Raw genomic sequence first — 24,676 nt, 5'->3', positions numbered from 1 at the left:
GATCTCTTCTTCATAAATGTAATTACCTCATATAGCTAAAGTAACATTTTTGGAAATAGAATAATCCACACATCACCTAAATGAGCAGAACTAAAAAACAAAAAAATCAGGATGTCCCCATGAAATACTAATACATTCACATTATAGAGTAGTTCAACAATCGATATTCCACCTCAAAGTTTAAAAATATATATATATTATGCCTAAAAACATGTACAAAAGAAAAATAAGAACATATTTGCTAAATAGGCAAAGACTTAATAAAACCTCTTATTTTTAAAAGTACAATTCATTGACCTAAATTTTTTTTTTTTGCTTTTTGAGATGGAGTCTCACTGTGTCACCCAGGCTGGAGTGAAGCGGTGTGATCTCAGCTAACTGCAACCTCCGCCCCCCTTCCCCCTTCAAGCAATTCTCCTGCCTCAGCCTCCCGAGTAGCTGGGACTACAGGTGCACGCCGCCACACTCAGGCTGGTCGTGAACTCCTGAGCTCAGGCAATCTGCCCACCTTAGCCTCCCAAAGTGCTGGGATTATATGGGTGAGCCACCACACCCAGCCCATGGACCTAAATTAATGAGGAATATTTACTAAGCATCCACAATTAAACTCAAGCTTCTGATGAGGAAAATGGCATAAATCAAATCCAACCTGGAGAGAAAGTGTTATGAGGATTAAAAAACCTCTGGCCATGAAATGGCAGAAAGTTTTTGTCCCCAGTGCCAATTGTGAACAATTGGTAATGGCTCTCAAATACAGTATTGAGTACTCTGAGGTTGTCACCAGAGAGTCATGATCAGTGAGTAAAGCAGACACAGGTAAGGTGGCTAAAGAAATATTTGCTATGCCTGTGCTGACTTATGGCTTAATTTCACCTGACCAGCGGGACCTATCAAAAAAGTGATGGACATACGTCAATAAGAAACTTAACACCAATTATCTCCAAAGGTCATAGGTAGAGAGTCCAACTCCTTGAAAACTGGCATTTTCTTGTGAAAAAAGAAATTAAAAACTCACCTCCCACTTTACAAGGCAAAAGAAAGACCAATTTTCAATCCTAAATCAGTTACTCACTAGCTGTGTATCTATGCATGGATTATTTAACCTGAATCTCAGTTATCCCATTTATAAAGTAGAAATAATAACTCTTAACTACACAGTTACAGGAAGAGTAAGAGGTAATATACGTAAGGAGCTGGCATACAGTAAACAGGCAATAATGGGTAGTTGTTAACAGAAAACAAGTTACTTTTAATAAATTTAGTAATCTTATTTAGTCTCTAGGGAATTTAAGGCACATTTTAGGCCAGGTACGGTGGCTCACACCTGTAATCCCAGCACTTCAGAAGGCCAAGGCAGGTGGATTTTGTGAAGTCAGGAGCTCAAGACAAGCCTGGGCAACATGGCAAAACCCCATATCTACTAAAAATACAAAAATCAGCCGGGCATGGTGGCACGTGCTTGTAATCCCAGCCACTCAAGAGGCTAAGGCACAAGAATTGCTTGAAGATGGGAAGCAGAGGTTGCAGTGAGCCAAGACTGAGCCACTGCACTCAGCCTGGGTGACAGAGCGAGACTCTGTTTCAAAAAAAGAAATCAAGTGCTCTTAATTTAGATGTATTTTTAAAAGAGGTACATGTCATATTTTCTACCTACAATTTCAAATCAATGACAGGAACAGTTCTCTGTTTTAAAGAGACAAACAATCTCAATAAAGCTGTCCAAAGGAAAAACAAATGAAACTAAGTTTTCATTTATGGGGTCTTCTAATGATGTTTTTGTTCCTATGATCACACATAGTCTTTGACAAGCTTATTAATCTTATTACATAATAAAAAGGTGATTTATGTTACGAAGGAGACATCTTAAAATTATCTCAAAGTGAATGTTTTGATGTGTCAATATAACACAGGCAGTAATTAAAAATAAACTGCTTGAAACATAATGCAATTTTTATGTTGAGAAGTAGGTCCTTTAACTTTCTCTCCAAATTGAGTATCACTTACCAGACAGCCACTGTACAGGATGAAACAAATCAATCCTGCTGAAAATTATAAATACTGTGATGCAGAGGGGTAGAAGCAGCACTGACCAAACAATACTTGCAACTATCCTCCAGCCCAAAACCTAAAAATAAAAAGAAAAACCCTCAATCATGAAGTCAGTTAAATTATTTCAGTTATGCAAATCCTATCTTTTCATACAGGATGTTAATCACTAACTCAGATCATAATCCGTTAACTCAAACATTCACTACTCGTAATAACATTACATACCACTAAAGAATTTATAATATCAGTGAGCTGATGCTTGCATTAGTACAAAGTTAGGTGCAACATCAAATATCATACTTTGTATAAGGGGTGGTGGGCATTGATTTACAGCTGTTTTAGAGCAGCTAATACTTGTCTCTCTAGGCTTAATTGATAGCTATATTAATATATAAAGGCTGTACACATTTTATGGGAACCACCTGTATACTGTATTTACAATCAGCAGACATGAACCTTTACTGGGCAACTACTGCACTGTAGTATTCTACTCATGTTTGAATTGCCAGTATCTATCATATAGGAGGAAAATATTTACTGCTGAATAATACAAGAAGATATAGAGGGGTTTTAAACATGGAAGTGACAATCAAATTCACGTTGCTCAAGGTAAAACATGTCTTTTTACTGAGAGCTGGCTTTAAGGAAGAAGGATCAGAAGGGACAAGAACTAAACAGGAGACAAAGCAGTTAGGAGGCAGTCCACCAAAAAGTTGAGGCCGGGCGTGGTGGCTCACACCCGTATCCTAGCACTTTGGAAGGCCAGGACGGGCAGATCACTTGAGGCCAGGAGTTTGAGACCAGCCTGGTCAACACGGTAAATCCCCGTCTCTACAAAAAATTTTTTAACAAATTAGCCAAGCATCACTCCAGCCCAGGCAACAGAACAAGACTCTGTCTAAAATAAAAAGAAGAATAAAGTTCAACTCCTGTCCCACATTCTTCTTGTTGTTGTGTTTTTGAGACAGTCTCGCTCTGTCCCCCAGGCTAGACACAATGGCGCCATCTCAGCTCACTGCAACCTCCACCTCCTGGGTTCAAGTGATTCTCCTGCCTCAGTCAGCTGCGTAGGTGGGGTTACAGGTGCCCTCCACCACACCCAACTAATCTTTTTTTTTTCAGTAGAGATGGGGTCTCAAACTCCTGACCCCAAGTGATCCTCCAGCCTCAGCCTCCCAAATTGCTAGGATTACAGGCCTGAGCCACTGTGCCCAGCCTCCACATTCTATATAAAATTAACTCAAAAGGGATTAAAGACCTATATGTAAGAGCTAAAACTACAAAACTCTTCGAAGAACACATAGGAGTAAACCTTCATGATCTTGGATTTGGCAATAGTTTCTTAGATATGACACCAAAAGCATAAGAAACAAAAGAAAAACAGATAAATTGGACATCAGCAATATTTAAAACTTTTTTGCTTCAAAAGACACTGCCAGCCGGGTGCGGTGGCTCACAACAGCCAAGGCTGGAAACAACCCAAATACCCACATACTGATAAATGGATAAACAAATACGGTATGTCCATACAGTGGATTATTCAGCCACAAAAAGGAATGAAGTACTCATGCATGCTAAACATGCACCGGGCACGATGGCATGCACCTGATGTCCCATGTAGTTAGGAGGCTGAGGCGGGAGGACTGGTTGAGCCCAGGATTCCAAGGCCAGCCTGGAGAAGATACCCTATCTCTATTATAAAAATAATTTTTAAAAAAATTTTAGGTGCCAGGTACGGTGGCTCAAACCTGTAATCTCAGCAATTTGGGAGGCCGAGGTGGATGACTCACTTGAGGTCAGGAGTGCAAGACCAGCCTGACCAACATGGTGAAACCCCATCTCTACTAAAAATAAAAAAATTAGCTGGGCGTGGTGGTGCATGCCTATAATTCCAGCTCCTCAGGAAGCTAAGGCAGAACTGCTTGAACCCGGGAGGCGGGAGTTGCAGTGAGTCGACATCGCGCCATTGCACTCCAGTCTGGGCAATAGGGAGCGAGCCTCCGTTTCAAAAAAAAAAAAAGGTAAGACTTAAGGACCCAAAAGTTTTTAGTTTGGAATACAGGGGAGATGGCAGTGCACTGGGATAGAAGCACTTTTCCAAAAGGGATCTTTCTCCTCTTTCTCTTTGCACTCCAGAGAAAGGATATAGTACTGTTAATTCCACAACTTGTTAAGGAGGAAGTACTGTTACCCTCAGCTCAGTCCCACTCTACCTTACAAAGAACACCTGCCCTGCTTACTGGACCCTAACCCCAGCCTCTATTAATGCCACATTTCTTTCCAATTCCGTGCCTTCCTTCCCACTACTTAACGAAACAAAGTTATTTATTTTGCACCTACTGGACAAGGTACCCTTGCGTAAAACTCTGCCTTACTCCCTATTCCAATCTCCATTCAGTACATCCGTCCCATTCTGACCAACTTCCTTCCACTCGGGACCCCTCTCCTACCCCGTAACCAGCTTCCACTCAGGACGCCCCACAACCCCGCAATCAGTCCCCCAGGTGGTGCCTTCCACACGCGTTCTCTTCACGCTACCCTGGGACTGGCCCTCCCCCGCCCAGCGCGCACGCGCGGTCAGCGCTTCCTCGCCCAGCCCGATCCTGGCAGCGCGTGCCACAGTGCACGCCGCACTCACGCGCCACAGTATATCCCGCGACCTGCCGGCGCAGGGCCCACTCACGGCCGTGGCCATGGAGATGGCGGCCCCTAGTCTAGTGAGTACGGGAGACAGTGAGCCCGCCCGCCACCGCAGTTCAAAGGGAGGAAAGCCCCAGGAGGACCCTGCTAGGGCTGCCTCAAACGCTGCCTGAGCGAAGCCCGGCCCAGGCCTCAACCAATCCCTGCGAGGCTTCGTCTGCACAAGCTCAACGGGCCAGGACTGCCGCGCAGACACGTCCCGCAAACGGGGCTGTAACTACAGGAACCGTCCTGTGGCGTCCAAAAGGTCTCTTCGAAGCAGGGTCCAGCGGGGCGCCAGAAGCAGGTGGCGGCGCTGCATGCTGGGAACTGTAGTCTCGACGCCCCCCGGGGAGAAAGTAGAAGGAGTGTTGCATTCTGGGACTCGGAGTTCCAAAGTACAGAATGCAGGGAGTCGAGGTCTTCCTGGAGGTGCCTTGAGGCATGCTGGGAATAGCAGTCTTTTACAAAGCCGATAACAGCCACAGTATTGATTGATTGGAATTCTGCAGTTAGAAAGAGCTAGCAAAATGATTTGCCCTCATTTCTCCCTATTACTTTATCAGTCACCTAAAAGTGAAATCAAAGGATGTGGTGGTCCTCTCCACAATAGGTACGCAGTAATTTTACTGAAATTAAAAAAAAAAAAATTCTCTAGAGATGCCTTTGGTTTCATAAAATCTGGTTTCTACTTCCAGATCTGCCACTTGCTAAATTGAATATTTTTATCTTCTCTGAGCCTCCATTTCTTCAACTGTAAGATAAGGATGAAAATAAAAATATCCTGGTGATACTATGAGGATGTAAATAATATGCTATACAAATATTATCATTAATATACTGCCAGTAAGAAAAAAAGTTTTTCAGCAACCCAAGTTTCACCTAATGAAGTCTTCTCAGTGCTTTACACCTCAGTGAGATCCCTGGATGCATATCGCTAACACCTTTTCATGCTCCATCACATGCCACAGTCAACATTCCATACTCAAGACAGAAATAGATTCAGTGATTTACTGACTAAAGAAATGCATAGGCTGGTGAGAGGAATTGAGATCGCACCTACTGCTCTGCAATGTTTGCCAATAACGGCTTCCTGAATGCTTTAAGATTATATCCTATTCACTTCCAAAACCATGTTACTATCAATCATGTCTAAAGCACTGCAGGACAAACTGGGAATACAACTGATAGATCAAGTCTCTGCCGTGAAGAGACCTATCCGGTGGTGGAGAAAACTTGTAAAGAATTAGTCCAGGCCAGGCACAGTGGTTCATACCTGTAATCCCAGCACTTTAGGAGGCCCAGGCAGGAGGATCACAAGCCAGGAGTTTGAGACCAGCCTGGGCAACATAGTGAGACCTCATCTCCACCAAAAAAAAAAATTTTTTTTAATTAGCCGGGTGCAGTGGTGCACACCTGTAGTCCAAGCTACTCCATAGACTGAGGCAGGAGAATTGCTTGAACCTGGGAGGTTGAGGCTGACATGAGCAGTGATGGCACCATCGCACTCCAGCCTGGGCCACAGAGTGAGACCCTGTCCAAAAAATAAAAATAAAAATTAGTCCAAATGAGTGTTCATAAAGACACCTCATGTTCTAAGGTTCTTGTGGTAGAGACTACTCGTTGTCTGCTTCAATATCTATTCTCCCCTTCTTTCATAATAATTGAACTCCCAGTTTTTAACTGGGCATATAGTTACATTTCCCAGCCTCTCTTGCAGCTAGGTATGGCCAGCTGACTGAGTTCAGGCCAATAAAATATAAACAAAGTATTGCATGGTAGCTTCCTAGAAACCCCCTTAAAAGGGAGCTTCTGCATGGTGGTCTTTGCCTCTTCTTAATCCCATCCTCCATTCAGCTGCCTGGATTTGGGATGTGTTGGCTGGCGCTCTAGCACCATACTGGACCACAGAAAGGGGGTCACACTGTAGGGAAAACGAAGTACTGAGCTTAAAGGAGACTTGATTATTTACAGCAACCATATCAGTCCTAGGCTACCTGCCTTTAGCTCCTAATTTCATTTATACAAGAGAGACAATTATTTATTGTTTAAGCCACATCTTTTTTTTTTTTTTTTTTTTTTTTGAGAGACAGAGTCTCACTCCTTTGCCCAGGCTGGAGTACAGTGATCTCAGCTCACTGAACCTCCACCTCTCAGGTTCAAGTGATTCTCCGGACTCAGCCTCCTGAGTAGCTGGGATTACAGGTGCATACTATCATGCCGGCTAATTTTTGTATTTTTCAGTAGAGACAGGGTTTTGCCATGTTGGCCAGGCTGGTCTCAAACTCCTGACCTCAGGTGATCTGCCTGCCTTGGCCTCCCAAAGTGCTGGGATTACAGGCATCTGCCATCACGCCTGGCCTCTGCTTCTATTTTTATAGCACCTATCACAATCTTAAATCATCTTGTGTATCTGTTTACTTCTTATTGTCTGACTTCTCACTAGTATACAAACTTCACAACAGCAGGGACTTTGTCTTGTTTATCATTGCTTCCAAAGTACCCATTACATTAGTAAGTAATCAATAAATTTTTATTTAATGAATAATGAATGAGTGGAAGAAATTAACTATATTGGACAGTGTTTCTTCAGGACAACTTTTGATACCTATATCAAAGGGGGATTTAATGCAGGGAATTGGTAACAAAGTTGTTGGAGAGGCTGAAAAAGCATGGGAAAGAAAGAATGGGGCTGCAGTAGCAAACAGCAGAAAGAAGTTATTGCCCAAATACCAGGAAGCTACTACTTCCATTAGAGCCATGAGACAACACTGAATGCTGAGCTACTGAGGGTGGTGCCCCTGCTGCTGTTAGAACTATTGTTTTGAGCACCCTGTAGCTGCTGAAAGCACCACCCAGAAGTGCCTGCAACTATCCAGAGTTGCTCTCTGAGCCTTTGAAAGCTATAACCTGGCCAAGCGTGGTGGCTCACACCTGTAATCCGTTTGGATTACTTTGGGAGGCCGAGGTGGGTGGATCACAAGGTCAGGAGATTGAGACCATCCTGGCCAACATGGTGAAACTCATCTCTACTAAAATTACAAAAATTAGCTGGGCGTGGTGGCACGCGCCTGTAGTCCCAGCTACTCAGGAGGCTGAGGCAGGAGAATAGCTTGAACCAGGGAGGTGGAGGTTGCAGTGAGCTGAGATTGCGCCGCTGCACTCTAGCCTGGAGACAGAATGAGACTCCATCTCAAAGAAAAAAAAAAGAAAAAGAAAGCTATAAACTAATTATTTGAAATAGAATAAAATAAATTTTTTAAATGATACAAGACCTCTTTGTCTCAGTCACAGAAACGAGACAAAGGGAACATCATCGTTTGGAAAGCATTGTAATAAGACACACACGTTGTGCTGCTGCTGTGCCTCTAAGGCCTACCACCTTCAGAAGTCAACCTGTGGCAAATGTGGCTACCCTGCCAAGCACAAGAGGAAGTAAAACTGGAGTGCCAGTGCTGAAAGATGAAACACCACCAGGACTAGTCAAATAAGGCACCTAAAAAGTGTGTATCAGATTCAGGATCCCGTGAAGAAACAACACCTAAACGCAAGAGGGCAGCTGCTGCAGCATCCAGTTCATCTTAAGAATTTCACTCCAGCCTAGGTGACAGAGCGAAAATCCATCTCACAAAAAAAAAAAAAAAAAAAAAAAAAAAGGAAAAAAAGAATTTTGATGATTAGTCACCCAATAAATGTTCTGGTTGGCCGGGCGTGGTGGCTCATGCCTATAATCCTAGCACTTTGGGAGGCTGAGGCAGGTGGATCACTTGAGGTCAGGAGTTCAAGAACAACCTGGCCAACATGGTGAAACCCCATCTCTACTAAAAATACAAAAATTAGCTGGGCATGGTAGTGGGCACCTGTAATCTCAGTTACTCAGGAGGCTAAGGCAGCAGAATCACTTGAATACAGGAGGCAGAGGTTGCAGTGAGCCAAGATTGCGCCACTGCACTCCAGCCTGGGTGACAGAGTGAGATTCTGTCTCAAAAAAAAAAAAAAAAAAAAAAGTTCTGGTTTTTAAAAATTAAAAAAAAAAAAATTATACAAGACATGAAGAACAATACCAGTTAGTATTAGAAAAACTCAGAAATTATGTGATAGAACTCAGGGAAGAAATCAAAATTTAAACAATTATAAAATGGAAGTTGAATTAGAAGAACAAAGAAACACAACAGTGATATCATAACAAAAGACGAACATTTTTTAATCAAAAAAGGAACAAAGAAACGAAAACAATTTTAAGTGACAAATAGAGGAAATAGGCAAAGAAGATCTAACATATGAATAACGGGAGTCCCTGAAGACTCTGGAATCTCATTTTAAACCATCACTGTCTCGCCCAACAACACACAGGGATGTGGGAATTCCTTTTTTAAAAAAATTACTCTAATATTTTTAAATGAGTTGACATTTTCCTGAAGTTTTTACTTCAAAATCTTCACTTGTTGCATAGCCTTTAATATTTTATAGCCTAAAAAATATAAAGAGTGGTGGTGGCAAATAGCCCTTCTTTCTCCCAATCTGTGACCTGTTTCAAATTCAGTCCTTCCAAGAGAAAGGCTGCTAACTTGTGATAAAATGTGATTAGCTGGCAGGGCACAGTGGCTCACGCCTGTAATCCCAGCACTTTGGGAGGTTGAAGTGGGCGGATCACCTGAGGTCGGGAGTTCAAGACCATCCTGACCAACATGGAGAAACCCCATCTCTACTAAAAATACAAAAGTAGCCAGGCATGGTAGTGCATGCCTGTAATCCCAGCTACTTGGAAGGCTGAAGCAGGAGAATTGCTTGAACCTGGGAGGCAGAGGTTTCAGTGAGCCAAGATTGCACTCCAGCCTAGGCAACAAGAGTGAAACTCTATCTCAAAAAAAAAAGAAAGAAAAAAAAAATGTGATTAGCCATTTGCAAAGACAAAATAGAAGACATTCACTTTGAAAGACAGCTCCTTGGACATACAAAGTCTCTTGTACAACAGTATTTTTGTGGTGAGTCAAACAAAAAATAAATTTAAAACATACAGATGATATTTGCCTGCGGGGTATGGAGAACACATATCCCAGAATAACTCTGAACTATCTATTATTATTATTATTTTATTGCCAAACTCCAAGACTCCAGGAACAATTCAAAAGGCATAGCAACGTGGAAAGAAAAGTCAGGCTCCTCCTTCTTCCTTTGATACCCCCTCTCTGGAGCCAGGCTGCACTCCTGGTTGGCAGTTTGGTGGGCTATCCTCTGCTGCCTGCTTCTTTGGGGTGAAATCTCAAAGTAAAGGCTGATGAAGAGAGAAGGAGATCCAGGAGGGGAAACTCATATCATATTGCAAAGTGTGTAATCTAGGCTTTTTAACATTTTCTCTCCTAGATTTTTAAAAGGTTTTTTAAAAGGCTTTTTCTGCCTAGTTTATTAAAAAGACTGACTTACCCCTCTGCCTGTGACACAGAGACAGTAAAATAAAATCTGTGGTTGAAGGTAAGGCTCCATAGTGTTTCATTTCCAAGGATATGAGGAAGAGGCAGGATCAAAGGCTTTTCACATAAATACACACAAGGCAATAGGTAAAGGCTTTAGAGTCAAATGGGGATGTGAGTCCTGGCTCCGTGCTTCATGGCAGGGTGGTTAGCTTGAGCAAGTAACTCAACCTCTTAGTACATCAGTTTTCTCAACTGTGAAAAGGGGGATAATAGTGTGCACTGTTCTGCACTGTTTTTGTGTTTTGTTTTGTTTTTGAGACGGAGTCTCACTCTGTCACCCAGGCTGGAAGGCAATAATGGCACGCGATCTTGGTTCACTGCAACCTCCGCCTCCTGGGTTCAAGCAATTCTCCTGCTTCAGCCTCCCGAGTAGCTGGGATTACAGGTGCGGTGTGCACTGTTCCTTATTTCTATGGATCTTTATTTCTATGGACCTATCTAAATTGAGCCCCCACCCTTCAGATAATGTGACAGTCATTAATACTCCAGGCACATGATAGGATTGCACTTCGTGGCTCCCTTTGAAGTTAGGTATGGCCACGTAACAGTTCTAGCCAATAAATTGTGAGAAATAACATGTATCATTTACTGGTGGAATTTAACTGCCATTATGAGACTCTCCAGAGCTCTCTTTCCTCTGGCACACTGATCAACAATATTTCAGATGTTTGTTACTCCATCACCCCCAGATGCCTGAGTGACCACAGTGAACAGAGTCTCCTGCCAGCCTGTGATTAACTTACAACATGAGCAGGAAATAAAACTTTGATTTAAGCTGCTTTAAACTATCATTACAGTTCTTGATTATTTTATTTCATTTTATTTATTTATTTATTTATTTATTTATTTATTTATTTATTTTTGAGAAGGAGTCTGGCTCAGTCGCCCAGGCTGGAGTGCACTGACGCAATCTCGGCTCACTGCAAGCTCCGCCTCCCAGGTTCATGCCATTCTCCTGCCTCAGCCTCCTGAGTAGCTGGGATTACAGGCACTCGCCACCATGCCCGGCTAATTTTTTTGTATTTTTAGTAGAGACCGGGTTTCACCATGTTAGCCAGGATGGTCTTGATCTCCTGACCTTGTGATCTGCCCACCTCAGCCTCTCAAAGTGCTGGGATTACAGGCGTGAGCCACCATGCCCAGCCAGTTCTTTATTATTTTAGAAGAGCCTAACCTATCCCCAAAGATGCCAGTAGTAAATCAATAAATGCAGTTACCTGAAGAGGACTTTAAAAGTCCTTGAAAAACTTTGTTTTATGCATCACCTTATTAATTCACCCCACCAGCATTTACCAAGCAATAAGTATCGGCCAGGCACTTTGCTAGACTCTGTGGGGGTAGACACAGGAGTGCAGTCCCTGCTGTCAGGACCCTTCTGTCAAGTACACAAGGCCTCATCCTTAGACACTCTCTTCAACCATACTCCCAACCAGTGCATGCATCTGGTAGAAATGGCTTTATCCGTTTTTAGCTTACAGGCTGTCCTTGGAAAATGGAAGAAGGCTTGAAGTACAGGTTTAAGATACTAAAGCCAATCTGACAGACCCTTCATCCCCTCACCAACACACCATGACATCATGTTTATTTTTTTTCTGCCTTCATACCTCTGCTTCATCTGGACTCTCTGCATCTTCAAATTCCAAGTCTTCCATGAAGTATTTCCTGTTGAATTCCTCCTCCTCTAAAAACCCTAGAATTTTACCCCTTATTGAATACATCCTGCTATCAGTAGCATCGTAGAGAAAGAGCAAACTCTGGAGCCAGACAGTCCTAGGCTTAAGTCCTAGCTTTGCCCCTTCCTAAATGAGAAGGCTAGAGACCATGCTTTGGTTGAATGCTTATTATATACTGGACACTCTTAAGCCACATCATATAAATTTAATTATCACACTTGCCCTTCAAGAATGATTTCATTTATATATATATAAGTATATATCTAGATATATAGATATATATAAAATATTTTGGAGAGTAAGCCAAGCTGAGAGAGGTAAAATGAAACATGGACTCACACTCATATCTATTTTAACATTTCAGCTCTTTTATATAAATAATTTTTCAGTTTGTTATACCTTATTTGCTTGCTTGCTTTTAAAAAAAAAATTATGAAGGTTTGTTTTTTTTTTTTTATTCTTTTCTTTTTTTTTTTTTTTTTTTTTTTTGACACGGAGTCTTGCTCTGTCACCCAGGCTGGAGTGCAGTGGCTCCATCTCAGCTCAATTGCAACCTCTGCCTCCTGGGTTCAAGCGATTCTCCTGCCTCAGCCTCCCAAGTAGTTGGGATTACAGGTACGCACCACCACACCTGGCTAATTTTTGTATTTTTAGTAGGGACAGGGTTTCACCATATTGGCCAGGCCAGTCTTGAACTCCTGACCTCAAGTGATCTGCCCTCCTCGGCCTCCCAAAGTGCTGGGATTACAGGTGTGAGCCACTGCACCCGGCCTCATTTCCTATCTATAATATCTTTTATCCCCTGTGTTTGGGAGAGAGGTAATGATTGTCTACAGTTTTCCTCTTATGAACAACATAGACATTATTTAGTAACTTCTTCCTCCTCCCCTTCTTCTCCTCAAGCAGGTGATTTGAAGCAAAGTTCTTTTGCTATGTCTATAAGGCAACCAGCAGGCTTATTCTGCTTCAAACATGCTCTCCCCATTCTCCTTCTTCTTTTTTAGTTATACTGTAGATTATTTTAAGGGCACATAACCATTATATACTCTATTTTCTCCCTCATAAGCATTATTTACTCTTAGTTCTACAGGTGAACACATATTTAGTGCTCACCACCTGCTATTTCAATGTCTTACCAGTCATTTTGGTTGTCTGAAGTACATTCTCTAGAAGATAGCTCAGAAAGGTCTCATGGGAATATTCCCTGTGTTCTTCCACATTCATAATGTCTTGTCTGTGGCCAGTTTGGTTAGATGTAAAATCCTTAGCTCATATTTTCTTTCTTTGGGTATCTTAGATATTTACCACTGTCTTTGGACATAAAACAGTGTCACCAACTATGTCTCAGTGTTGATCTTCTGTGTTGATTTCCCCAGGTATGAGTGTGCCCATTTTATATGTAGTCTTTTTTTCCAGAAAATTTTAATTATAGTTTTTTAAAAGTGTATTCTTCTCCATTGCTTTTTTCTTTGGACATCTATAATAAATCTTTACATTTTCTCTGCCTATCTTCCATATTGGTCACTTTTTCTTTCTTTCTTTTTTTCTTTTATTTGAGATGGAGTCCTGATCTGTAGCCCAAGCTGGAGTGCAGTGGTGCGATCTCAGCTCACTGCAACCTCTGTCTCCTGGGTTCAAGTTATTCTCCTTCCTCAGCCCCCCAAGTAGCTGGGATTACAGGGCGCCCGCCACCACACCTAGCTAATTTTTGTATTTTCAGTAGAGATGGGTTTTCGCCATGTTGGCTAGGCTGGTCTTGAACTCCTGACCTCAGGTGATCCACCCGCCTCAGTCACCCAAAGTGCTGGGATTACAGGTGTGAGTCACTGCGCCTGGCCCATATTGGTCGCTTTTTCTTAAGTTCTTTGATTTCTCTTTATTCATTCTGGAATTTAATCTGTTTTCCTCCTTTTTCACTTTGTATTCCCTTAAAGCATTATCTAGTGTGCTTATCCACTCTAATATCCCTTCTATTATAATTCAGCCTTCACTTGTGAAATGAGTTTTCTCTTTTCTTTCCGATTCTTTCCTTAGTACTATTACCTAATTTCTGCCTTATAATTCTGATTAGTGATTTTCTTTCATATCCTGTACCATTTTCTTTTTTTTAGCTCATTTTAAAACATTAAGTGGCCGGGCGCGGTGGCTCAAGCCTGTAATCCCAGCACTTTGGGAGGCCGAGACGGGCGGATCACGAGGTCAGGAGATCGAGACCATCCTGGCTAACACTGTGAAACCCCGTCTCTACTAAAAAATACAAAAAACTAGCCGGGCAAGGTGGCGGGCGCCTGTAGTCCCAGCTACTCGGGAGGCTGAGGCAGGAGAATGGCGTGAACCCGGGGAGGCGGAGCTTGCAGTGAGCTGAGATCCGGCCACTGCACTCCAGCCCGAGCAACAGAGCGAGACTCCGTCTCAAAAAAAAAAAATAAAAACATTAAGTTATGGCTTTTACCTGGTTTTGTGGGCATGACTGTCTGGAATGCTTTCATTACCATTAGGGATGTTATTCTGCTCCTTGTTCTCATTTTTCACACAATAACTTCATTACAAGATTTGACTGTGATCCTTTCTGTTACTCTTTCTTATGTGAAATTAGTTTTCCTGAACATTTAGGAGGAAGAGGTGAGGCAGAATAGCTTCTCTAAATTCAAGGCTTTACAGCTTCCTTTTCTGTTTCCATGACATGTTCAAAAATACAGCTTCATCTTTCTGACATTGCTCTGTTCCCCTCCCCGATTCTCATCTGGTCTTCTCTTTCCTTTGCCCCAAATATCCCTGGCCTGCTCTGTTTGCGTTTTGCTTTCTGGTGTCTGGTTACTCCAGCTTCTTCAGACCTTGCTGTGGATCCCTTGCATGCATGTGCTGCACACTGGGTATTATGAAACTCGAGTTCCAGCTGCTGTTCTCCTATTAGCCCATTGCACTTTCCAGGGAGTACCTATAGGCTGTTTTGGAGTGCTCTTATTTTCCAATTTCGCAGACACTCTGTTGCTTTCCTGTGCTTCTTTCTATAAAAATGCTGATACAGTGTAAGTCTTGGCGCTGCCAGAAGATTCTCTCTGCTTGAATTTTTGTGTTTGTGCGGATATCTTTTCACCTTTTGTTGTAGATGCCGATTTGTTTTTGATTTTGCTATCCCAGATGCCCTGTTTTTATGAGAGAATTCAGAGAGCTTCAAATAGTATGCTAGTGCCACTGCCATTTTACCAAAATTCATTTCTCTCAATTCTTTGTATGATACCAACCAATTAAATCAACCTGATAATGGACAAACCACCATCAACTTTTGTAAAAGTAGGAGCTCCAAGATGTACTAGTTATCTGTCTAAAACGCATTCTCTCTTCCTTCCTTACCGACAGCATTCTGGTTCATTCAGGGTAACAGTGTGCCCAGCTAAAGAGCATTTCCCAGCCTCCCTTGTAGCTAGGGGAAACCATGGGATACAGTTCTAACCAATAAGACATGACCTTTTACTTTGGAGAAAGCTCATTACAAGGCAGGCCAACTCCACTGGCCAACCCTCTTTTACCCTTTCCCTTCCTGCTGCCTGTCAAGATCTGAGTTGAGCTGGAAACAGCTGAGCTGCCAAGACTTGGAGTAGAGTTAAGATAAGTGAAAATGAAGTAACAGCAAGCCTTTCATCACTTACTGTGATGGTATAAGCAAGAGGCTAACCAGGAGAAAGCACTGGCTCCCCTAATGTTCCATTTCCCACCATGGACCAGTGCCAGGCAAGGGTCAAGTGGATCAGTGCAAAAGTGGGGATGGTCTCACTGCCAACTGATCCCTAAACAAAAGGCTCCTGCCATTTCACAGGCCTGGGGGCTGAGAGGAGGAAGAGGGGCAAGGGCTAGGAGTAGAAAAGTACTGAGCCTTGGGAGTGAAAAAAATATCTTCAAGTTCCCCGGTCCCCCACAGATAAATCAGTCTCTGCAGAGGCACCTGAAAAAGGCTACGGCTAGGAGGCATCCAAATGGAGGACCCTGGGCATGAAACGCAAATATGCATAAGAGTATCCTTGACTGTAGTCCCTTCAGAGACACGTGGCACTCACTGGGCACCCAGTCTGGTGTGGGCAGGCAGCTTTTCCCAAGAGGCCTGTTGGGTAAGCCTCTTGTCAGGCCTGAAAGATCAGGCACAGACTTTTGGCCTAGAGCCACACACCATAACACCTGCTCTTTGCTGGAGGTAACACAGGCATCTTGGGAGTAGATGACAAATTCACGGTAAGGACTGCTGGGCAGAAGAAAAAAAGAGATGGCATCATGGAGCAGCCATGTTAACCTCAGACTATCTCTAAATTTCTATTTACATAGGAAAGACAAAATGGTAAATTTATTTAAGCTACTGCTTCTCAGGGTTCTTTTATAGCTGAATGTAACTTGTAAGAGCTGCACGGAGGTCCCAAGGGCAGTGGCTCCCAAATGGTGGTGCTGGTTGGTTCATGAAACTTTCACTGGTCTTGGCTAGGTGAGAAAAAATTAACAGTTTTTCATAAAGCTAAACTTATCAAGTTTTTAGTGATATTGCCCTTCCAGATTATTTGATATTATAATGTCCTTTCTTCTATAAAGATAATGGTGCTGACAATGCTGTGTCTAAAATCCTTACTCAAAAATTAAATCCTGGCCACTTTATTATAGAATCTCTAAACATATTTTTGGAAAAATTGATCAGTGATACCAACTTAAAAGTACTTAGGAGCTTGTAGTCCTAGCAACTTGGGAAGCTGAGGTGGGAGGATCCCTTGAGCCCAGGGGTTTGAGCCCAGTGGACTATGATGGCTCCACTGCACTCTAGCCTAAGAGACAGAGCAAGTCAAAAAAAGAAAAGAAAAAAAAAACTTAGAAGACTCAAGGGGGGGACACAAAACAGCTGTCTTCAAATATCTGAAGGGAATAAGGCTCAGACTTGTTCTGTTAGGCCCAAGGGCAGCGCTAAGACCACCCAGTGATGGCTGCAGAGGCACTTCTAACAGAACAGGCCATTGAAGGAGGAAACGTTGCCTGGAGAAAGCCGGATGCCGGCAGCCACTGAGCAGTGATCACTGGACTGTGAGATCCAGAACAGGGAGCTTGTCTGTTCTGTTCACTGTTCTAGCCTCAGTACCTACATTACCACCCAGCACATAGTAGGTGCTCAGAATATATTCAGCATCTGACGGGAGGTTTTCCAAGGTGATGTTAAGCTCATTGTAGCCTAATTTGTGTGTCTTCCTTTACCTGCATGGTCAACCTTTTAAGTCCAAATGTGTCTTTGTAGCTATCTCAGAAATACATAGACAACTCTGTCTGGAAGAGCATGATATGGTTTGGCTCTGTGTCCCCACCCAAATCTCATCTTGAATTATACTCCCATAATTTCCACATGTTGTGGTAGGGACCTGGTGGGAGATAATTTGAATCATGGGGGCAGTTTCCCCCATACTCTTCTCATGGTGGTGAATAAGTCTCACGAGATCTGATGGTTTTATCAGGATTTCCACTTTTGCATCCTCCTCATTTTCTCTTGCCACCACCATGTAAGAAGTGCCTTTTGCCTCCTGCCATGATCCTGAGTCCTCCACAGCCATGTGGAACTGTAAGTCCAATTAAACCTCTTTTTCTTCCCAGTCTTGGGTATGTCTTTATCAGCAGCATGGAAACAGACTAATACAGAGAACAACAGTAACAGTAGGGGATCAGCAATCCTGACCATCAGAAGCTCAGCCTCCCAGATCATACGCATTTTGAACAAAAAGTATGTCAAAGCTATCTTTGCGGTGTCACTGGTTTCTCTCTTTAATGCACACTAGCCAAGAAGTCAAAGTGCCAGGTACTCAAAGTGCCCTAAGAGAATTTTCTGAAATTTGTCAAAATGGGATGTAAATGAACTTTTTTTTTTTTTTTTAAGAAAAGGTCTCACTTTGTCACCTAGGCTGGAGTGGCTCACTGCAGCCTCAACCTCCAGGCTCAGCCTCTCGAGGATGCTTAACATCACCTTGGCAAACCTCCCACCTCAGCCTCTCGAGTAGCTGGGACTACAGGCATGCGCCACTATGCCCAGCTAATTTTTTGTATTTTTTTTTGTAGAGACTGGGTTTCACCATGTTGCCCAGGCTGGTCTCAACTCTTGGGCTCAAGCAATCCACCCACCTTAGCCTCCCAAAGTGCTGGGGTTACAGGCGTGAACCACAACTTCTGGCCAAATGTGTTCTTTAAAACTGATACTCCATTCTTATAGGAGGAAACATTCAGATGTCCCGTTTTAACCCACACGTCATAACACTGAGCACATTCAATCCGATTCCCAGCAGCCTCCAGTACAGACAAACCATCAAGGAAAAATTTAAGGTCAAAGTCACAAAATGCAGTCACAGACATCATGTGAGGTATTTATTTTGCAACCATTCAGTTCAGCTGTCCAGTATCAGGTTACCAAAGACAAATTTTCAAGCTCCCGGTTAATCTCCACCAAAGTTTCTACTACTGTTCGGTTACTTCAGGATGGCTAGCATTCGGGGAGAAAAGGATCCCCCAGGTAGTCTGTACATAATTTAGAGAGAGGGCATCAGAATTTAGCATGGGTCTGTTTCGGGTATTAAGGTACCACAGCGAAGCATGTCATTTGACTGTGGGTGGCAAAGGGACGGCACTGAGCATGCCTAACCCATTCCCTGGCATTTCGGTCCAATCAGCGCATGCTCACAATGACCATCCATGGGTGAAAAAGAAGAGCTGAAAGACACATGTGCTGAGCAACATTTAATTTCTGCTTGTTAAACGGGTGATTAGGCGCCAGTATGGCACCATCCAGACACTGGGAGTTTGTGCCACTCCATCAGTTTTGCTGGCTCTGCTCATTCTGCTTTTCTGCAGTGGATGCCACTTCCCAAAGAACCATGCTCCAAAAAACAAAAGAGAACTGAAAAACAAAACGGGAAACTTTCAAGATAAAGAACCCCCACAAAAGGAAAGAGCCACATTGTATAAAAGGATATTCATGTATGTTTAGAGGTATAACTCCAATACCAGAGCAGTCTGCTGCCACCAGTTCCCCAAATCTTGAGCCTTGAGTCTGATTTTGATGCTCAAAGTAGAGCTTACTGTTGGAAGAAAGATGATGCTTTAAAAAGTTTTCTTCTATTTTCTTGGAAACCCAATGACTCACTCCCAGCCAGATCCCAAAGCTACCTTTGCCCATCCTTCTCTCTCTCTCTTCTCCGTGACAGCACTGTGTTAAGCACTAGAGGAGAAAAGATAAGAGTGGATATGGAGGGACTTAAAGATCTGGGACCTGGAAAACCATGGTAGTTGAAATGTAAGGTTATACAGGAGATAATGGCAGGATATGAGGCAGGACAAATAAATCAGGGATAGACTGTGGCAATACAGGGGGTTTCAATTTTGTTCTTCGGGCAATAGGGGGCCAAAAAAAAAGTTTCTAAGTAGGGAAGTGACATAGTCAAAGGCGTGGTCAGAATTATAAATTTTCAAAGACCCCTGTGGCTGTGTATAGGATGAACTGGAAGGAGAAAAAGAAAAGATGTGGAGAAAGCCATCATGTTATTGCTACAGTTCAAATATGAAATGATCGGTCCTGAAGGCTAGGTATGGTAACGACAGGACAGAGACGAGAAATACTTCAGAAGTAGAAAAGACAAGTCTTGCTGACTGATACTATGTGGAAGGTAAGTGGGGGGAATCTACAATCTACTTTGATACTGAGGTTTCTATCTTGGGTGACTGGATGGATTTCTTCATTAATCCAACAAATATTGAGGACCCATGTGCCAGGTACTGGGTATGGTGATGAACAAGACAGACATGGTCCCAACTGTCGAGGAACCTGTCTACCAAGAGAAGCAACAGGGCAGGCAAACAAACATAGAAAATATTACTTATTTAATTACAATTTTTTTTTTTTTTTTGAGACGGAGTCTCACTCTGTCACCCAGGCTGGAGGGCAATGGCGTGATCTCGGCTCACTGCAAGCTCCGCCTCCCGGGTTCAGCCATTCTCCTGCCTCAGCCTCCCGAGCAGCTGGGACTACAGGCGCCCGCCACCATGCCTGGCTAACTTTTTGTATTTTTAGTAGAGATGGGGTTTCACTGTGTTAGCCAGGATGGTCTCGATCTCCTGTCCTCATGATCTGCCTGCCTCAGCCTCCCAAAGTGCTGGGATTACAGGCGTGAGCCACCATGCCCGGCCTTAATTACAATCTTAACTTGCCAGGCGAGGGTGTAATAAAGAATCTAACCTACTCTGCAGTCAGGGACAATATAAATGATGGTGCCATTCCCTGAGACAGAAAAATATGAGGAGGATCTGGTTGTAGTGGGGAATGAGTACAGCTTGGAATGTAATGAATTATAGGCAACTGTTGGAATACCTAGCTGGGGATTTGCAAGAGACAGAAACTTGGAAAGAGGGGCCCAAGAGAGAGTTAAATCCAGGGGAGACTAAGGAATATGTTGGAGAATAAGTTCCTAATGCATAGCCTTCCACTTGGGAGAATGAGCTAGGCCTTCCTAGAGACATCAACAGGGCAATACCACATTCAAACGTCAGCGTTTGATGATACCACGAAGGTGAGGCTGGGGCAAGGGCTATCTGCCCAAGTCTACTGGCTCAAGAAAAGAGAAACATTGCTAACAAAATATCTGTGAAAGGTGGCTGGAGAAGGTCAGACACTGTAATTTGCAGGCATGAAAGAACCTAAAGCCCTGATCAGCCTTCTAGTAACCATCAACTTGGGTTCTGAAATGCTAAGTAACGGTAGGGACAAACGGGCCCACAGAGCAAGCACTCAAGATTTTATTTTCATAGATATATACTCGGTTTTTCTCTCATCTTTCTGGCTGTCTATTCCAAATTAATGTCAAAACTAGGGAAGAATTTGAAGACTAGAAAATGCCCTTCTCAGGCAAGCATGGGGACTCATGCCTGTAATCCTAGCACTTTGGGAGGCCGAGGCAGGCAGATCACTTGAGGCCAGGAGTTAGAGGCCAGCTTGGCCAACATGGCAAAATTCCATCTCTACCAAAAATACAAAAAAATTAGCCAGGCATGATGATGCATTCCTGTAATCCCAGCTACTCGGGAGGCTGAGGTATGAGAATCACTTGAACCTGGGAGGTGGAGGTTGCAGTGAGCCAAGAATGCACCACTGTCCTCCAGCTTGGGCAACAGAGTGAGACTGTCTGAAAAAAAGAAAAGAAAAAAGAAATTTCCTTCTCCTGCTGCCAACTTTTAATGGGGGGCCGGAAGCAAAGACGTTGGGAATTCTTGGCACTTAGGCCAGAGGGAGAAAAATAAGATGCTATTGCCCTTTGTGCCAAACTTGGTCCCCAATGTCACCATCAGCCAGCACTTCCTTATCTCTTAAAGATTGCCTCTACCACCTCTTGGCCTAAGACCTGACTCTTGACCACTTTTGGCTCCCATCTTGGGTGGCTGCACTATGGCATGGGCATTCTCTGTCCCTTTCCTTGGCTCAGCCCTGCAGTCAAGCCTTCCAATGTCACCACTGTCTGATCTGGGATGTTTCAATCAGAAGTTCCTATAATCATGATTCTCTCTTTAATGTAAAAGGGCCTTCTAGTCTGTGTGGCGCATGAGATGTAAAACTGGAGTATAGAATCTGGGAGGGTAAGGACCGATCTCCGTCATTCACCAGCACAGAGTAGAATTTCAATGAATGAACAAGTAAAGATTTCCCAAGTAACCTGCCACATAAACCCAGGAAAGTTTTGATGCTATATGATAGGCCTAACAACTTGTTCAAATGAAGCTCTCTCCGAGTGTCTGCTGGGTGCTGGGGGCTATATTGGTAAATAAAGCTCTGCCCTCAAGGAACTCTCAGTCTATGAAGTTACAGCGAATAAGCAAACTGCCATAATAAAAGAACATATGAGAGCTGTAGAAGAGCACAGAAAAGAAAATAAGTAATACTACCTGGAGAAGTCAAGAAAAACTTCAGCAAGCAGAGGGTATCTGAAGAGAGTCCTGAAAAAATAAACAGGAAATTGCCAAGTAGACAAGGCTTGTGAAATGAACACTCTTGACAACATGAGCGACTGAAAGGATATCAGCATACAAACCCTGTGTATCCAGTCAGGAGGGTTTAATGACACAGGACTCTCTGGAAGCCCTCTCTGCATCATTAATTAAAGCCCTGATCACACTGCGATATGATCATCTGCTGATGGCCCTCCTCTGCGCAGCCCCACCTGTCAGTGCCCCTGGAAAGCTCGCCCCAATCTGGATGCTGCCTTTCAGATACTCCATCCCTCAAGCCAAAGCAGGGCTTCCCAGGTACAGTTTCCAGGCTCTACCAGGGTCTTGGCTCAGAGAAGACATAGCACTGCCCTCAGGTGAAAAGTTAATGAAGAAGGAAGGATGGAAGCCAGATATTCTTTATATTATTTCAGTAACTTATGTAGGGGTAGCATGCTGATTACAAGTACAGTCCCACACTGCATAATGATGTTTCAGTTGACAACGGACCACATATACAATGGTGGTCCCATAAGATCACATCGTATTTTTACTGGACCTTTTCTATGTTTAGATACACAAATACTTATGATTGTGTTACAACTGCCTACTGTATCCAGTATAGTAACATGCCACACAGGTTTGTAGCCTAGGAGCAATAGGCTATCCTATATAAGTGTGTTGTAGGCTATACCATCTAGGTTTAAGTATATTCTATGATATTTGCACAATGATGAAATTGCCTAATGACGCATGTCTCAGAATGTATCCTGTCATTAAGCAATGCATGACTGTAACTGGAAGCTCCCCTATGATCCTGAGGTTCCAGGGAGAGAAGGGGTTCTGCTTGGAATGTGTTCTAACCTAAGCCTTCCAATGCTCTCCTGGGAATGTGCCCTAAGCTAAGTTTTCCAATACACAGATTTACATAGGGAAGGTAGGTTACTGGTGAGATTAGAAGCCTTTATTTTTCAGTGAAAGCTGGGAGTCCAGAGATGACAGTAGAAGGCACAGCCAGCTCATAAATCAGCAGCATTCAGGGCTCTGGACAGTCTCTCTATCAGCAAAGCAATTGATGCTTCTGCCAGGGAGGTTGCAAAGAAGCTGTTAATCACTATCTCATTTGGAGACTTGACACCCAAATGGAGGCACTAACACCCAAGTTATAGAGCTGAGCAAAGCACAGAGGTGTCAAATCTGTGTACACCAGTCTGTGAAGTCTTCAAGGGCCCTGAGGGCCAGGCTCTTCTCAGATGCTGCTCTGACTCTCTGAAGGCCTTTACAACCAAAATGAAATGAAGTAACTTAAGTCCTAGCTCAGGGGCAGGTTGAGAGAGACCCTCAACATGGCGATGTCAGGTACTTTGGGCCAAAAGAGAGACCCAGGAAGCTGTTGCCATTGTGGTCTCTACCTCTGTCCCTCTCCAGCTGGGCTCGAATTGTCTTGTTCTCAGTGATGTTGAGTCCACATCGTGTTATCATGTTCCCCTGTACAGCCTAGGTCTTCACCTTCCCAAAAGCCATGGGAAACAGACTACTTTTTCCAGAACAGCTAACTGACTGTGTTCAACCTTCATGACCCAGTTCAAACAAGAGCCCCTCTCTGATTCTTCCCTCCCGGCCAACTCCAACTGAGTCCCACCTTTCTTGACCCTATAATGCTACACTGACAACTTGACTATGGCATTTAAAGCTTTAATAGTTCCTATATGGATTGACAACAGTATATGCAAATACTTCAAATATACACGTATCACTAGTATGTGCTTGTGTACGAGAATCTAAAATGGCCTCCAATGATCCCTGCCTGTCTCCAGGCATTCATGCCTTTGTGTAATTCGCTCCCCTAGAAGGTAGGCGAGACCTGTGACTTGCTTCGAGTCAATAGAAGATGGCAAAGGTGATGACCATCTCTTCTATATTTACATTATATAGGACAGCAACTTCCATCTCACTATCAGACTCGATTGCCTCTCTCTCCCTTTATGGTTTTGATGAAGCGAGTGATCATACAGAGAGGCCCACGTGGCAAGGAACTGAGGGTGGTCTCCAAATGACCGTCAGCAAGAAGGTCCTCATTCTACAAAGCCACAGGAATTGAATTCTGCCAGCAACCTTGTGAGTTAAGAAGCAGATCTTTTCCTATTCTAGATTTCAGGTGAGACACCAGCCCTGGCCAACATTTTGACCGCAGCCTTGGGAGAGAATCTGAAGCAGAGGAGCAAGCTAAGCTATCCCCAGAATCCTGCCCCACAGAAACTGTGAGAATGTGTATTGTGGTAATGCCACTGGGCAGCAATAGATAATTAACACAGTAGGCAAACTCTCAGCTGATAAGACATGCAATCAAAGGAGTGTGGAGACTGCTACTAAACACCTCTAGACCCACACAGGAAGGCTCCATCAAACAGCCAAAGGCTGTTGAGAACCTGCACGTTTTAGTGGTAAAAAGAACATTTATCTAAAAAATGGGAAAGTGAAAAACCTCAAAAATTGGCTCCCCAAGACTTTATGAGTCCCAGCTCCTCCTCTAAGAGATTTACTAAGCCCAGCCTTCTCATCTATACATAAAATGTGGTCAGTAGGGTGGGTAAGAGTGGCTAATGAGAGAATAAACTAGAAAGTGTTTTGTCAGGCCAGGTGTGGTGGCTCACGACTGTAATCCCAGCACTGTGGGAGGCCAAGGCGGGCAGATCACAAGGTCAGGAGTTCGAGACCAGCCTGGCCAACACAGTGAAACCCTGTCTCTACTAAAAATACAAAACATTAGCCAGGCGTGGTGGCGGATGCCTGTAATCCCAGCTACTTGGGAGGCTGAGGCAG

The 24,676-nt window shown here is 43.4% G+C and overlaps 2 protein-coding genes across 11 annotated transcripts in view; both read right to left on the bottom strand.

Moving 5' to 3' along the window:
• NDC1 (NDC1 transmembrane nucleoporin) overlaps positions 1–5,035 on the bottom strand; it is a 68,970-nt gene extending 63,935 nt beyond the window's left edge. Inside the window, exons 1-2 of the mRNA XM_023188209.2 lie at positions 4,688–5,035; positions 2,005–2,125 (exon numbers count right to left, since the gene is read on the bottom strand). Of these exons, the coding sequence (XP_023043977.1) occupies positions 2,005–2,125; positions 4,688–4,744 (178 nt within the window). The 5' untranslated portion in view covers positions 4,745–5,035. The remainder of the gene's footprint in view (positions 1–2,004; positions 2,126–4,687) is intronic.
• Positions 5,036–18,235: 13,200 nt separating this feature from the next.
• YIPF1 (Yip1 domain family member 1) overlaps positions 18,236–24,676 on the bottom strand; it is a 40,378-nt gene continuing 33,937 nt past the window's right edge. For 3 of the 10 annotated variants that reach the window (XM_023188167.1, XM_023188131.2, XM_023188176.1), the window contains one exon: positions 18,238–18,779. The gene's annotated coding sequence lies outside the window, so the exon portion shown is untranslated. Of the gene's footprint in view, positions 19,101–21,811; positions 21,863–24,676 lie in introns of all 10 variants that reach the window. The other 7 variants (XR_002725546.2, XR_002725545.2, XR_002725547.1 and 4 more) reach the window with 6 other exon arrangements.

This window comes from Piliocolobus tephrosceles, chromosome 1, assembly GCF_002776525.5.
Source record: "Piliocolobus tephrosceles isolate RC106 chromosome 1, ASM277652v3, whole genome shotgun sequence".
NCBI lineage: Eukaryota > Metazoa > Chordata > Mammalia > Primates > Cercopithecidae > Piliocolobus > Piliocolobus tephrosceles.
The sequence above is the reverse complement of the archived record's forward strand: the minus strand, read 5'-3'. Positions and strand labels throughout refer to the sequence as shown.